General features: G+C 35.6%; 1 protein-coding gene across 1 annotated transcript in view; it reads left to right on the top strand.

The window, feature by feature from the left end:
* The window catches only part of USH2A (usherin), an 819,384-nt gene that overhangs the window by 84,909 nt on the left and 717,307 nt on the right, over window positions 1–17,168 (top strand). Inside the window, exons 5-8 of the mRNA XM_006155854.1 lie at window positions 2,040–2,367; window positions 3,335–3,519; window positions 3,974–4,195; window positions 5,871–5,964. Coding sequence (XP_006155916.1) covers window positions 2,040–2,367; window positions 3,335–3,519; window positions 3,974–4,195; window positions 5,871–5,964 — 829 coding nt within the window. The remainder of the gene's footprint in view (window positions 1–2,039; window positions 2,368–3,334; window positions 3,520–3,973; window positions 4,196–5,870; window positions 5,965–17,168) is intronic.

Raw genomic sequence — 17,168 nt, 5'->3', positions numbered from 1 at the left:
GTGAGTTTTAAGCCACCAGGTCCGGGATGTGAACTGCGGTCGACTACGTGGGAGTCCAGCAACGTAGCCATTATGCTAACTGCTGGTTCCCTACAAAATATTTTCTTTTAGAAAATTTGATTTGTGAATGTTTCATAGAATTCGAGATACGTTTATTTAAATGTTATATATGAAATACTTTCTAATGCTTAGGAAATGGCTACATCTGCTTTTAAAATCTCTTTGTTGAATTTGTAAAACTAAAAAATGTAGAACAATAAAAATGACTCATTTTTTTGAGCTATGGGCTTGTCTCTAGAGACCAGGCTATTAGAGTTGGAGACTAAAAGAATTAGTATTTGAAGTATCGTTATATATTTTTAAAATTCCAATGAACAAATAATTATATAGACTTGGGCATCTTTAATGAAATATTTACTCATCTTGAGAGTGAATAGGACATTTTTTAAAGGATTCTTAAAAGTACACAGATTCCCATTCTGAAAACTTCAAGTGAAATCCTGCTTAAGATGGCCTCTGAAGTTTCTTTTCCAACTTACGAACTGATGAAATATTAGTATATTGTTATATGGATGAGTTGATCTTTCTTCTTTTAAAGACCATAAAGAAGAATGTTTTGTCAAGGGAACTGGAGATTAGTGTGGTAAATTTTAAATGATAGTTCTAGTTGTAAATTTGAGAAGCATTACTCTAAAGATAGTGCAATGGTCAGTGGCAGAACTATCATCAATACAAACATTCGATTTTAATGAATCTGTATAAACATGAGATGCCTCAATGAAGAGTACTGTAGCAGTGGAACATATTATTAGGGGGATTTATTTCTACTAACCTTACTGTCTTTTGGATCACCTTTGTCTGAAATGCTGAAGAGCAATCTTACAGTAATTCTTCGGAAATAAAAAATTTCCTCAGGGCATAGACTTCATACTATTGGGTTATTGGAAAAGTCATAACATATTATTTTTGGTTTTATTTTTTAAAGAATTATCTATTTAATTTCATTAATATCATTATTATTTAATTTGGTATAGGATCCACATGCTCACCAGAGAGAGAGAGACAGAAAGTACGAAAGCAAGCTACCAGGTCCAGGCTCAAACTGCAGTCAGTCACATGAGAGTCCAGTCACATGAGAGTCCAGAGCCCCTTTTTTCTGTTTTCTATGCAAAAATGCGTCATGACTTTTCTGACAAACCAATAGACGGTGATATTTAGTCCTTTTCAAACCTTAGTATCAGTGAAAAATAGCAATGAGATGAGGAAGAAGGTATCACTTCATGTGACAGTGAATAGAAAAGCTTCCTGCGTCCTCCATTGCAAGAAGCCTGGGCTCTCTAGTTAGATCTCTGTTACTAGTAATGGCCTCCTGAAATGTTTGGAAAGGTGTTAGATGAGAGAATGCTTACAGGTGAAATGACTGATCCTAATACATAGCAGGAATATTGCCTTTAATGAAAAAATCGCATATGTCCAGAATTAGCATTCTTCTTTTGACTGTTGGCAGCTACCATATGATCTATAGGCACTGAAGCATTTTAGGAATCAGACTCAGAGCTGATAAGTCACAGGAAACTATTGACAAATGGCTTTGACCCCAGTCCCTTCACCTACCGAAGCAGATAAAATGATACTAGCTTCCTTACTTCTTTACCATGGATGATCTGGAAACCTGAACTATAATTTTCATTATTTTCAATATATTATTACTCACTCTCTGTGGTAAGTCAGTTTAACAATCTAAGTAAATATTACTTTTCTATATTATCATAAATCAGCACAGTAAAATAGCGTGACATTGAAATAAATGTCTAGATAATCTGACAAGGACTGGTACGTGCATCTCGATATAAAAAGTTAACACTTAAAATAGAGTTTTGATACACATTCTATGAGAATGAATAAGTTTACTTGGCCAAAAATGTGTTTTATTTTATGTTCCATTTAAGAAATTGTTAAAGTTGAAAAGATATTCATCAAAACACTAAAAGCATGACATTCCTTTGTAACAGCTCTTAAGATGTTCTGTCACTGTTAAGATATCCTTATAGTCTCTCTCTTGACTCCCACAGAGAGATTCTAGAAGTCTTTTCTGGAGATCTGCCCAGACTGCACATCCAGTCACATTGCCGCTGCCCGGGCAGCCACCCTCGGGTCCATCCTGTGGACCAGCGGTATTGCATCCCTAATGATGTAGAAGACACAACCCATAATCGAGTGCTGCGGCTGAATCCTGAGGCCCATCCTCTCGCTTTTGTCAACGATAATGACATTGGGACTTCATGGGTTTCCCCTGTGTTTACTAACATCTCCCAACTCAATCAAGGAGTGTCTATTTCAGTAGATTTGGAAAATGGAGAGTATCAGGTAATTAGAAACAATGGGTATGCATTGCTTTCCTGTGGCTGCTTCAAAAATTCCCACAAACTTCATGTCTTTAAACAGCAGAGGTTTATTCTCCCTTTGTTCTGAATACAAAATCAGGGTGTCAGCAGGGCTACACTTCCTTCCTCGGAAGGCTCTAGCGGAAGATCCTTTCCTGAGTCTTCCAGCTTCTGGTGGCTCCAGGTGTTCCTTAGCTTGTAGCAGCATCATTCCAGTCTGTCTCTGCTTTCACGTGGCCTCCTTGCTTATTTCTGTGTGCACCAATACCCTTTCTTCTTTCTCTTAAAAGACCTCCTGCAAATCCATGATTATCTCAGCTTGAGGTTCCTAATTTCATTATATCCTCAAAGGCCCTATTGCTAAATAAGGTGACAGTCCCAGGTATTGAGAGTCAGTACTTGGACACATTTATGTGATAGTCCAATTCAGCCTGGTACATGGTGAAAACTGTACTAGGCCTTCGAACATTATTTCATTAAAGTAGTATATTGTAATACATGACATAAACATATCTAAAAGATATGCACAGCCTAATTTTTAGAGTATTATATCAAAGTAATATTTATGAACTGTTGAAACTGTTTTTATTATTAAGTAGCACAAGTTAATAAAAATTAAGTTTTTGTTTTTTGTGTTTTTTTTAGTAAGTACTTAACCTATTATGACACCTATTTCATGGAAGTAATGCCATTGCTCATGTCTTTGTTTTGAATGATATTAATTTGCACTTTGATTTATAAAGTCCTTGAGTAGAAGAACTGGCATATAATTATAGAGTGTGTTGCTTTTACTATAGGACAGTGTGGTTTCTAAAGTCCAATAAATATTTGATAATTATCATCACGAGGAACCGAGCATTATAATGGAATCTAACAAATTCATGGTTTGATTTATACTGGGAAGCCAAACTAGTCATTTTAATGATCATAATCAATTTACTCATTTTCAGGTATTTTATATAATCATTCAGTTCTTTAGTCCACAACCTACAGCAATAAGAATTCAAAGGAAGAAGAAGGACAGTTTCGATTGGGAGGACTGGCAATATTTTGCTAGAAATTGCAGTGCTTTTGGAATGAAAAACAACGGAGATTTAGAAAATTCTGATTCTGTCAACTGTCTTCAGCTTTCCAAGTATGAATGATTTTGTAACACTTAGTTCTAGTAGAATGATATGTTAGTAATTACCTGCAGGTAAGCTAACTCACTACGTCGAAGTAGTCCTCTCTACAACAACTTTCCTGAGGCAGAATCTTCTATCTTCTCTATAAATTGAATTTCAAACTATATTTAAAGTTACTATAAAAGACTCGAGTATTTCTTGCTTATAATCTCACTAGTACCTTGGTAATCTGATTTTCAAATCATTTAGCAAGTTATCCATATTAATTAAATTTCCACTGTGTCCTCAAGGAAATGTTTGCGTATGCCTTTCTGCAATGATCCTATAGTTCGCATATGTAGTAATATGGAATATGAAGAATGTAACCTTTTACCAATACTGTGTAGTAATGTCTCAAAGTTATGACTTCTGTTTTGTTGAAAATATAAGCAGATTTTCTTGATATCACATTTCTTCTATCAACAGTTTTGCTCCATATTCCCGTGGTAATGTCACATTTAGTGTTCTGACTTCTGGGCCAAATTATCGTCCTGGATACAATGACTTCTATAATACCCCATCTCTTCAAAAGTTTGTAAAAGCCACGCAAATAAGGTTTCACTTCCATGGCCAGTATCATACCACCGAGGCTGCTGTCAACCCCAGACACAGATATTATGCAGTGAACGAAATCACCATCAGCGGAAGGTACTATTCATTACCTTAGTTTGGACTAGAGTGTGCTTGTCATATGGATTTTTTCAACAGGGTTTTTGTCATACTTATTTTAAAATACATTAAACTTTTTGAATAGGTTGGACTCTAAGCTTTACATTTGAAAATAATTTCCTATTCTAAGATTGTGGAGGGAGTATTTGAGATTTGCTGTATGTAACACTGTTATGAAACCAGAATTCAGAACCTATTGAATTTAGAAGTTAGCATAGAAATAATGTAACAAACGGGACCAGCAGGTGGTATAATGGCTATGTCGCTGGACTCCCATGTAGTCAACCACGGTTTGAGTCCCCAGACCGGTGGCTTAAACACATGCTGGGTGTGTGTGCATGCGTGCCCAAGATTCTGAGAGGAAAATGAAGGAGAAGGGATTGTAGCGTGGCCATACCCCTTGTGGGGTGATTTCTCACTTTCTGTCTCTCTTTCTGGCGAGAGCACACACATCCTATAGCAATAAACCTCTCAAAAAAAAAAAAAGAAAGAATGTATCAAATAGTTTTCATGGTTTGTTCTGTCATGTAAATTTCAAATTTTCTCATATTCTTTTCTTTTTAATTACTAGAGGGCATGTACACTCACCAGAGAGAGAGACAGAGAGTAACGAGGCAGAAGGAGAAAGCATCCCTCTCCTCATGGAGAATGTTAACACAGTAATCCCTTTTCCCTCACATCTCCATCCTTTTGGGATTTGTTGCATGCATGCACATATACCTGGAGTGTTTTTGATGCCTCCGAGGCTGGGATTTGAACTGCAGTTGGCCATGTGGGATCTGGCTCCCTTCACCACTAGACCATGTAGCCAGTTCAATTTCTAAATATCCTTGAAAGCAAAGAGAAGGCGCTAGATTTGGAGTTGCAAGTGTAGAACCAGATGATTTGTAAATATTGGGCTTAGTCTCTTTGAATTGCTAATTCACAGTTCCATGGGTAATACTTACTTTCCTTTAGAGGAAAGATCTGATGTGCCCTGAGTGATTTATTTATATCTGATGAGAATTGAGAACATGAGTCACAATATTTAAAATATATATATATATATATAGCTGCAAAACTAGGTACCATACCATCAAATATGGAAATGAACACATAAAGTATATTTAGAATGAATTGTTCTAGAAGAATAAGTCTTGGTACTAAAATATATCTTTAAAAGCAAACCAGAGTACCAGTATATAAGCATAGTTTACTAAATAGTAGCATAATGAAAATATTAACACTACTAAATGTTTGTATAATTTTGGTAAAAGAAAAAAAAACCCTCTAATTGAAATTCGTTCACTTCATTCTACAGTTTATTTTAAGCTTTATATTCATAGCTGTATTTTAAGTAGTTTTAGTAAATGGCTTCCTCTGGCAAAGAATTGGTATAGGTGTACAAAATCCCACCCCTCTTTCTGGGAAGGCTTGAAAATAACCTTCACAAACCAGTGCAGTTTGGATATTGATTACACTTCTCCCAATACTTCAGGATTAATTAAAAACTTTCATGCATAACTATATAATTGAAAAGAAACTGATTTTCATGTTGATTAAGCATGCTTGTCTTTTTTGTTGGATTCACACAGTAGATACATTCATACGGCCTTAAATATATTCGCAGTCAAGTTAGTGTTTCTTAGGAGTTGTGTGATGCTTATGTTTGCAGATGTCAGTGTCATGGTCATGCTGATAGCTGCGACAGGACGGGCCAGCTGTACAGATGCCTCTGCTCTCAGGAAAGCTTCACTGAAGGACTTCAGGTGAGTTCTATTTTAAGTATGGGGATCTATAAAAGAGGGAGAATACAGTAAATGTAAAGTTTATGAGCATAATTTTAGGTTAACTTCTGGGTGTACATGAAAATAAACAGATAGGAACCTCATGTGTTAATTATTCCAGATCAAGTGTTTGTAGGGGAAAATAAGAGTCATCAATAAAGTAGAAAACTGTTTTAAAAAATAATCTTAGGCTCAGCTGTGGTGGTGACAGATGGTACCACTACTTAGAAGGCTGGAAGCTGCATGGGAAGCACCAGTTCAGTTCCGAGGCTAACCTGAACATGCTGGGAGTTGTGGTGGGTACCTGTCATTTTAGCTAATTGAGAGGCTGCAACAGGAAAATCACAACACAGTGAGACTTGGTTGAAAATACTTATCTCTGTCTCTCTCCTTTTCCTCTTTTGTCTTCCTCTTTCTAAAAGAAAAAGAAAAAAAAATCTCAATCAGAGTAATTACAATTGAAATTGCACCCTGAGGTTTTACTTGACTTACTTTTATGAGCATTATCATATTTTGTATGATAATTTTTATAAATTTCATCCAAGAGCAAGAGAGAGAAAGAGAGACAGAGACAGCATCCCTAAGAGGGCCCTGACACCATGACCCACCTCTTCCTCAGTCAGTCATGATCATAGGCACACATATTTCTGGCATATTCAGGGTGGTCTCCATATATAAATCTGGAAGCTTCTCATGTAGATCAGCCTCACAGAGCCTCATGTTTTATTGCTGCACTACTATCTGGTCAATTTCTAAAGTATCTTGGTAATTAAACAAACAAACAAGAAATGTTTTGATTCCTTGTCTAAAGGGTATTTATATAAAGTTGTCCATCCATAAAAGAAAAGACTTTTTTAAAAATTTATTTTATACATTAAATCACTGTACGTTACCATAGCTTGTAGAATAAATTTTCCCAGCATGAATATACTGCACACCAGTCCAGTTAAAGATATCATGTATGTTATTATCAACAGACACTCCTTCATTTCTGTGTCCCTTGAATGTCTTGCCTCTCTATTTTATTTCCTTGATTCCCTTTCTCTCACCTTTCTTCACCTCCCTCCCTCTTCCTACACTGTCTCCAGTATCCACAGCCCTTTTCCATGCGTCTATATCCTGTAATCTTTCAGTTTCCGCCCTGGAGTGTAAACATTCGGTATATATTAAGTAGAGACAGTGTCTCCCTTTCATACTCTGGCTTGCTTAACTCAGCAGTATATCTTCAATATTTCTCCATTTTGTATCATATGCCAGAGTGCTGTTGTTTTTTATGACTGAGTGGTATTCCATTCCATGCACCACACTTCTTCAATCCATTCATCTGTTTGTGGACATTTGGATTGGTTTCATGTCTTAGCAATAGTTAATAAGGCTGCAATAAACATAGATGTGCAAGCACTTTTCTGACTCTTTTTCTATCTTTCGGGTAGATGCCCAGGAATGGAATTGCTGGATCATATGGCAGTTCTATTTGTAGGTCTTTAAGGAACCTCCATATTGTTCTCCACTGTGGCTGTACTAATTTACACTCACACAACAGTGTGAAAGTGTTCTCTTTTCACCACAGCCTCACCAGCACTTTATTTTCTCTTTTTCTTTTTTTTCCTTAGCCATTCTGACTGGGGTTAGGTAGTATTTTGTTGTGGTTTTGTTTCACATTTCCCTTATGATGAGGGATGTTGAGCATTTTTTCATATGTTTTTTGGCTGTTTGTATGTCTTCCTTAGAGAGTTATTTATTCAGTTCATTTGCCCATAATCTTTTAATTGATTCGATCACTTTTCGGGGAGTAAGCCACTTGAATTCCCTGTATATTTTGATTTTTAGTCCCTTACCTGAGGCAAGGTTTACAAGTATATTCTCCACTCCAAGGGTTTTTGATTCACACTAATTATTGTTTATTTTGCTGTGCAAAAACTTCTTAATCTGATGTAATCCCACTTGTCTATTTTTGGGGGTTATTGCCTGTGTTTTGGAGGTTTTATTTAAGAAGTCTTTGCTTTTTCCGATGTCTCCCAGAGTTTCCATGGTGTTTTCCATCAGTAATTTTATAGTTTGAGGTCTTCAGTGTAAATCTCTGACTCATTTTGAATTGATATATTTGTTAATGTGAGAGATCCAGTTTCATCTTTCTGCAGGTGGGTACCCAGTTTTTCCAGCACCATTTGCTAAGGGAGTCCTCCCCTACTGGATTGACTGGTGTCCTTTATTAAAAATGAGTGGGTTGTAAATTTGGGGGTTTATTTCTGAAGTCTCTATTCCATTATATTGGTCCACATGTTTGTTTTCATGCAGTGCCAATAACGCACTGTTTTGATCATCACAGCTTTGTAATATATTTTGGGATCAGGGAGTGAAACTACTCCTACTCCACTCTTGCACAATATTGCTTTGGTGATCTGGGTCTTTGATGATTCCAAATTCTATGATTGTTTTTTCTAGATCTGTGTAGAATATCTCTCGTAATTTGACTGGGATTACATTAAATATGTAGATTAATTCAGATAGAATTGTCATTTTGATTACATTAATTCTTCCAATCCAGGAACATGGGATGCTCTTCCATTTCTCTTTGTCATTTTCAATTTCTTTTCTTAACAGTTTTATGGTATTCCTTGTATAGGTCTTTGACTTCTTTCATTAGACTTATTCCTAGGTATCGTACACTTTTTGTGATTATGGTAAGTGGGATAATTTTCATCAGTTCTGTCTCAGCCTGCTTGTTCATATATTGAAATGCTGTAGATTCTTTTATGTTGATTTTGTATCCTGCCACTTTACTGTATTCATTTATCACTTCCAGGAGGATTTTTTTGTGCATACCTCATTAAAAAATACTCTTTCAATGCAGGGTGCTCTCTATATTAGGAACAATCAAGATTAACTTGTTACTCATATGAGGAATTTTAAGTATTTGAAAATCTGCAGTAAAATAACGTAGGATCTATGTTACTTTAGTTTGTTTACAATGGTCAGTGGAAGTTTCATAGCTGAGGTGGAAATTAGTAAACAAACAGTAAATGGAAGAAATGAGAGATATTTGTTAGCAGAACTGTCCAGCATCAACATCAACAATAGCTGATAGAAAGAGTTCAGAAGTAATAACAGTCATACCAATAATGGAAGTAGATAGTATGGAGTCTCCAGTAAATGATGCCTATTTGTAAGAAAATAAAATTAGAGCCCTCTTCACAGCATGTACAAAAATCGATGTGACTTGAACATTTAAATGTAAAAATAACTACAAATCTATTAATAGAAAGATTAAAAGACTATTTTACAGTCTACATTTAAGGCCTTGTATAAGCTAAACAAATGAGATGTAAATGGAAACAAACATATGTGGAATCAGGAAGAATATTCATGAACCATTCCATTATATAAATATTTAAAATTCTGTACAGCGTAAGGACTAATATAACACGGTATAGTGACAAGTGATGGATTGATAGAAAATATTTACATCATATTAACAGGTGAAGAGTTAAGACCCCTAATACATGAAGAGCACTCACAAAATGTTAAGGAAAATATAGCAACCTCATAAAAATGCAAATATATCAACCATTTACAAATAAATAATAATAGCCAATGAAAACTTGAAAGGTTACCCAATCTGTTTTAATCAGATAGAAATACTGCTTTTAATTTCTCAAATTAGTAAAAGTTTAAATATTGGTAACATTTGGGACTTGGGAGAATTTAACCCCTAATATTTCATTGACAAGGCCATCCATTGGTATAATTTTTTCAGTGGATAATTTGAGCATAAACTGTATTATATAATTGCTATCATTTTAGAAAGCAATACTCCAATATCAATTTTCTAGAATGCTTATGTTTTTATCCTTTTGGTACATAAATATGAGCTTGTATGTTAGTGTGCTTTAGCTTTTTAGACAGTAGTGCTGTCTCAGATTCTCGTATGATTTGTGAACTTCTCTGCCTCCCAGACCTCGTGTTGTGCTTGTTTTATTCAGTTACTCTACTACTCTGTGAAGTTTGTGAAGTTTTTTGGAGAGATATTATGGAGCATGTTTAAAAAAAAAAAAAAACTTTCAAGATTTTCATGAACTCCATTTCTATGTTCTGATAGTCTTAATTTGATCTATCTAGTTTGCTTTTAGATCAATGACAAGACTATTAGGTAAAATGCAGACCTCCTCTAGTTTGTTTATAACATACTCCTGTTGCTCAGTTTCAACTCAGACTTTGATTTGGTTGTGACTTGCTTGCTTGCTTGCTTTCCATGTGCTCAAACCAAAACTTTCATGTTCTAATTTAGCTATCCCTTTGAATTTATTCTCTAAAGCACTGCTTTATATTGTGGTTCTATTATTTATACATTTAGTCTTTAATACTAGTTGATAATTATTTTTAAAGAAACCTTTTTTTTTTTTTTTTTTTTTTGGTTTTTATTCCTGACATCTGGAGTCTTTGAATTTGGTCTGATGAGTATATCATGAAAAAAAAATCTTTTTAAAATGACTGATTTTAATATGTTTGATTGAATGGCTTATCATATTGTTGCAGAAAGTAAATTAATTGGATTGACTTGATTGATTCACTCTTTAATGAAACATAAACGTGTGTTTAAATGTTGGCCAATTTAATTTGTTCCAGATTTTAAAGTTAAAGGGACATTTTTTTCTATTTTTCTTGGTGACATATGATTTCTTAAGATGGACACATCTTCCTTGTTTTTACAATCAATGATTTATTTAATTAACCTTGCTTTTTTGCCCTAAATCACTAATAAATAATAAAAAATTGCTCTGGAATGAATTTAATAGGATAACTTAAACTGAATGTATCTATTGAGTCATCAGGAAAGCCATGACACATTTTTGTATAGAAAAACATAGAAAAATACATCATGACTTTGCTGATGATTAATAATACATGTGAGCTGGGTACAGCTAATACTGTTTGTTTTGTTTTGTTTTTAAGAGTGTTTTTGCTATAGGGCACATGTGCATGCCAGAAAGACAGAGAGAGACAGAAAGCAAGAAATCATCCCACACAGGGGGGATGGCCATGCCACAATCCTTTCTCCTCCATTCTCCTCTAGGGATTTTGGACATGCACGCACATGTGCCCAGTGTGAGTTTAAATCACCGGGTCCCGGACTCATACCATGGTCAACTACATGAGAATCCAGCAACATAGCCATTACACTAACTGCTGGTCCTGCTAATACCTTCTTTTGATACGTTGTTTTCTTTTCTCTTTTTTAAAAAAGTGTGTCTATATATTTCTTCTGAGAGAGAGAGAGAGACTGACTGATTTTCATTAATTACTACTGCCTAAATCTATCAATAAGTTTTACTTTATAGGTAGTAGCGAGTGTGGTAGCAAACCAAATGAAGTTTCTATATGAGAATCTACCCCAGTTCCTTCAAGCTCAAACTGTAGGCATGAGGGAGTCCAGCATGCTCAGAGAGGTCCTGGGATGTGAATATAGGATCCTTCCCTTGTGGGTCCACTTGTACCTCCACTGTACCACCACTGGCATGTGATTGGTTGTTTTTTAAACTGCTATTGCTTTGTGTCAACTGGTCAGTGCATCTCAGGTTCTCCTTCCTCCTCTCCCTCCCTGTCTCCCTCTTTCATGATCTGTTTCCCTCTTTTCTTCTCTTTCTTCTTTCCCTTTGATGTCTCATTCTCTATTTTTTTTCCTTTCCCTCTCTTTAATTGTTTACAGTGAACTGTGATTCTTGGATGATTTCATGCTTCCTCATAAACATAGAGGCATTAAATGAATCAAGGCTCTTGATTGCTTTCTGAAGTCAAGTTGGGATTTTCAGACTTGGTCTCAGGTGGTAATTGTTGGATTATGAACTGGTGAAGTAATTAACTATAATTTGGGTTGTGTGTACATTTTAATGTTCCTTATTTAGACAGTAAGTACCTTTTGAAAACAAAAATTAAAAGCAGACTTGTGTGTTATTTTCCTCCTTAACATATTTTGATAATTCATACATTAAGCCATATATAAGGGACAAGAAATATAATTTCCTTAGCAAAGTTAGGTAAATGAAGCTAAAAAAAAATAGTTAGAAGACTATTTAGATGACATTCTCAGTCCTGTGAAATTTTAAAAAATGTGTCGAAAGTAAAAAATGATCTTATGAAAGCATTCATAAGAATGACATTCTCCACCTGTTATGTTCAAAACATTATAATAAACAGGGGGACATAACATGTCTAAGAAAAGTTGCCTTACAATAATTTGAAGATAGATTCAATGCTTTTAACGTCATTTCCCTTTTTGAAATAATGTACTTTAATATAAGCCATTCATTTCCTATTGGAAGCTGGGTTCTTTTTAAAGACCTGGACATCATCCAAAGAAAAAAGTCTTCCATTCTGCAGTATTATGCTAACCATTAATAATATTACTCAATAAACAGGGCTTTTGTGAATTATATTACAGTCATTTGGCAAACAGATGAAAACGTAAGCCTTGAGAATATGCCAGTTCTTGGCAACTGTGTTTCCTATCAGAAAGTGTCTTTAGCGGAAGTGAAAATGAATGAAGTCAAGAGAAAGAAGTAGTGTGGTGAATTCAGAAGCAGGTTCACATAACCATCTTAGGGAGTTTTCTGGATGAAGCATTCTTCAGTTGTTTATAAAATTGATGGCACAAATTTGGGGCCTGCTGGTTGCCCGGCTCCAGCTAGGGTGGGTTGAGACTCGTACACAGGAAGGCGACACAGGCAGAAGCAATTCAGGCTGAAACCTCAATGCTCTTTAGCATGTTCTCAGCCAACTACAGTCACAGCAAACTCAAGACTGCAGCCCTGATGGCTAGGAGACATACATATTTATTATTGAAGGAGTTTTACAGGAGTAGGATGGGTGAGGGGAAGTAAGTAAAAGATTTACTGTAAGAAACAGGGTATACAAAGTATGGAAACAATAATCGTAAAACATGACGCACTGTTCTGTTTAATCAGGTGAAGCCAAACACAGTCCTGAGAACGAAGGAGTCCATTTGTCTGGTGCATGTTCTTCTTAGATTTTGATTACCGGGAAGGGTCTTTTGAAGAGGGGACTTGCAAGAAGCTTGATAACTTCAGTCCCAGGTCAGCTTGATAACTTCAGTCCCAGGCCAGTGTGGCAGCATTGCCGGTTACAAAGGCCTAGATAGAAATTTTGTCTTGTTAAGTAAAGACACAGTTAATATATACTAAAGTGAAATATCTATATTGCTTTTGGGGTAATTTACAGCTAAGGTCATGAGCCTATTGCCTTCATGGGAAAGAAATGTAGTCTTGAGAGCAGCTTAATGACTGACCTAAAGGTTACTGTGTACTTGGGACCCTCTACATGCTCTTCTATACAACGGCTGTGGCTTGGAGAACGGCAATCTTCCCTTGTCCTGAGATCAAAGGTGGCTCATGGTCTTTGTTTGAGGTATTAGTGCCTCGCAGATGAGTCCCTAAGCCTCCCCCAGCTACTGAGGTTGTTTCACCAATTTAGTAGCTTTCTATTAACTCAAACTTTTCTAATATTATCTGTGTAATCCCCAGTAGGAGAGGTGAATGCAGCACTCTTTATTGACATTTTCCAGGCAGGTGGAGTGAGTCTCAGGAGATAATTCCTGTCCACCCACATTAGGGATCCGCATTCCTTCAGGATTATTGTAAAAGTTACAGTAAGGCTGGGGGTATTATTTTGCCCTGATGGGGTACCATCAGTAAAGCTCATGACAGAGAAATCGAGTGCAGGCCAGTACAGCAAACACAGTTAGAAACTGGAGCATGTAAACTGTCAGCCTTGCTTCACAGTTCCTTCTCAGCCCAGCCTTGCTTAGACATGAGAGGCAACTCCCCATATTCTGCCTGTGTTAGCTGCATGGTCCCGTCAGGGGCCCATATGCGAGAACAGTCAAGAGTATTTAAACATTTTTTTTATTGAATTTCAATGAAGGGTTTTCACTTGAAAAGAAAATTCTGTTTTTTGTTAATCAGAAGCTGGGTTAACACTGTGGTCATCTCCTCCCATGACAATAACCAGCTGACTTGGTAGCTGTTGCCCCATTTTAGGTGCTATCACTATTCATTTGGTTTGCTACCACACTCACAAAGGATCTATAGCTTTAGAGTTTCATGTCCTCATAAAAACTTCTCAACCTTTGAAGTCTTTAGCTTATGAACCTTAAAAGGTAAAAGTTACTGATCGGTTGAGACAGTAGTAACTAGATATAGGATTGATCTAGACTGGTTGGTTATCTCTGAAGCTCTACCCATTGCTGACTCTTATTTTTTCTGTCCCTTTATGAAAATAAAAACTAACAACTAACCAAAAACAACTCAGGAGAATCTTACCAAAGACCTTGCTGATCCTGAGGTGAACTTAAAGCAACACTTATATTTTTAAGTTTATTTTTTATTTTTTTTCCATTAGAGAGAGAGGGCTTAGAGAGGAGATGAGAGACAAACAGCACCCTCAACACACCCCCATGCTCTGATTCACTCCTAGCCTCAGCCAGTCCCAGATCATGGGCACATGTGTGCCCAATGTGTACAGCGAGGTCTCCAGACATGAACCTAGAACTTTCTCAGGTATCAGCCTCAGAGATTTGTGTTACCTGTATGCCCTCACCACTAACTGTTCTCTTAATTACTTAATTATATTTAGTGTTACCTAAAACACATGCCTTGGAGAAAGTCTCAGTAACTTTCCTTGGTACTATTTGATTAGGAACTCTGATACATTTTCGTATTGTATTGTAACTTGAAGGCCTTGACTTTTAAAAATTATTTTCAATTGATGTAATAATTATACATATTTTGGGGTACAATATGATTTTTCATATATTTTTCACAAACATACAATGTATAGTGATTAAAATGGGGTGATAAGCATATCTCTCATCGCAATCATTTCTCTTTAAATTGTACTGGGAATATTCAGAATCTTCCTTTTTAGTCACTCTGAAATGTATGGTAAATTGTTCAATTAAAGTCATAGTAACTATACTTGATAAGACTAGAGTGTGTTCCTCTTATCTAGCTGTGATTTTGTTACCTTACCTCTTTTCTCCCTTACCCTTTTGAGACTCAAGGAGTCATTTTTTCTAGTCTTTACTTCAATGGGTTATCTTTAAGGTCTTGACTTTAATGTATGCCTCACACTGTAAGCAATAATGGAATATTTCACTGATAGAGAATATTTTTCGGGTATTTGTTATATTTCTTCCTAAAAATGACTCAAGCAATGAATAATTACTTTACTGGGTATATTTTAGGGTTGATCCAGGGCAAAACAAATCCAAAAGACTAGATACTGTTCATTAACTTTCAAGCATCAGTAAACATTTCCATGTAGAATTCAGGATTATATGGCACTGAACTTACAGACCTGTTGGATATCTTACAAATTAGAAACATCCATGTTCTTTGAAATACCTCATTTTATTTTATGGTGGTACTCGTACATGTATTTTTTAAGTTAAAGTTTTTACTTAGAGCTCACTGGAGATTATAATTGTAGTTATAAGAAATAATACCAAGAGTTTTCAGGTACTCTTTATCCAGTTTAGCCAGTGGGAATATCTTGCAAAACTAGAGTTTTTTTTTTGTTTTTTTTTTTGAATAAATTTTCCTGATGTATGATTTGCTTAAGATAAAATTTACCCATTTGGAAATGTATACCTTTTTGTCATCATTACTCCAATCAGTGCGTTGAATGCTTCTCTTCCAAAACCCTTTTTTGTGACCCTTTTTACTCAGTACTCCCCCTCTCCAGTCTTAGGAAACCACCAGTCCACTTTATCAATGCAAATTAGTCTTGCCCATCCCAATATTTCATAGTTTCATATCATAGAGTTAATCAGTACCTATTGTTTTGGTATAAAGGGTTTTAAATCTCATGTCATCACCTTTTAAAATTATTTCCTTGGGGCTAGCAGATGATTTAGTGGTTATGTTGCTGGACTCCCACATGGCTGACCATGGTTCAAGTTCCAGATCGGGTGACTTGAAACTCCCACCAGGCATGTGTGTTTGTGTGTGTGCCCAAGATCCCAGAAGGAAAATGGAAGAGAAGGAATTGTGGCATGGCCATCCCCACTGAGGGGGTGATTCTCACTTTCCCTCTCTCTGTTTCTCTCTTATGCCCTATGGCAAAAATCTTTTAAAAATCTTTTTTTTTTTTTTAAGGATTATTTTCCAACTATTTGTTCTCTTAGCTTTACTACCATAAAGTATCTTTGGCTCACTTTATCTGAAAGTTCATTACAACTATCAAAAAGTGTACATTAAGTGCTTAAGTGCAAATTGCATCCTAGAAATTAGAAACTTGGATTTGTATATTATGTCAGCTAACATGGCCGTATAGATACTCCATACTTATTACATCGCTTATCTAGTACTTTCTATGCCTGTGCAAAGAACTCCATATTAATAGAACCTAGCTTTATGAAAAGTGTTATCAGCCAAAACTTGCATCCTATGAGTTTTCATTTCCCTTTAATAACTACGTTTATCTTTCAAAGGCCCTGGCCAAGAGTGATGCAATGTTCAGTGTATCAGCCAAGTGCTGGCACTTTGTTGGCCACTTAGTGATTCTTTCATCATTTTGTGACATCATTACCTGCAAGGGTAGCCAAGCCTTCACAAACCAATTTATTAGTAACCACGAATACATCTCTTATTTTTTGGCTCTAATTTGTGACCCTTTTATAGCATTAATCTCAGAACTTATAAATTAACTGCAATCACATCATCAGTATACATTTTTGTTAGTATTAGAAATAGCTGAGCCAGTTTGAAATATTTCATATAATAAGCCTTTATACCATTCAATAATTTGGATGGTCCAGCATCACGCTCTACAGTGCCTATTATGTAAATGAATATTTCCTGTTATTTTAGAGTATATTTTTTAGAACACTGAAGTTCAAAGGATGAATCATTTGGACTGATTTGCATCATATTTATATTACACTTCCGTCTTTACCACCACTTACTTGATTTTATTCTACCTGTATTTCCTTATTTATGTTTTAATTTTTATAGTACTATTGAATTAATTGATTTTCACATAACTAGCATTTGGGCAGTTAATATTATAAAACCTGCCTGATGTACCTTTATTGAGTGCAGGTCAAGAATTTCATTTCTTCTCTGACAAATTATGGTATTACTAATCTTTGAAACAAACTTAGACTAGCT

The sequence above is a fragment of the Tupaia chinensis genome, unplaced genomic scaffold (assembly GCF_000334495.1).
Source record: "Tupaia chinensis unplaced genomic scaffold, TupChi_1.0 Scaffold000473_1, whole genome shotgun sequence".
Taxonomy (NCBI): Eukaryota; Metazoa; Chordata; class Mammalia; order Scandentia; family Tupaiidae; genus Tupaia; species Tupaia belangeri.
This window is presented reverse-complemented; position numbering and strand designations above follow the sequence as displayed.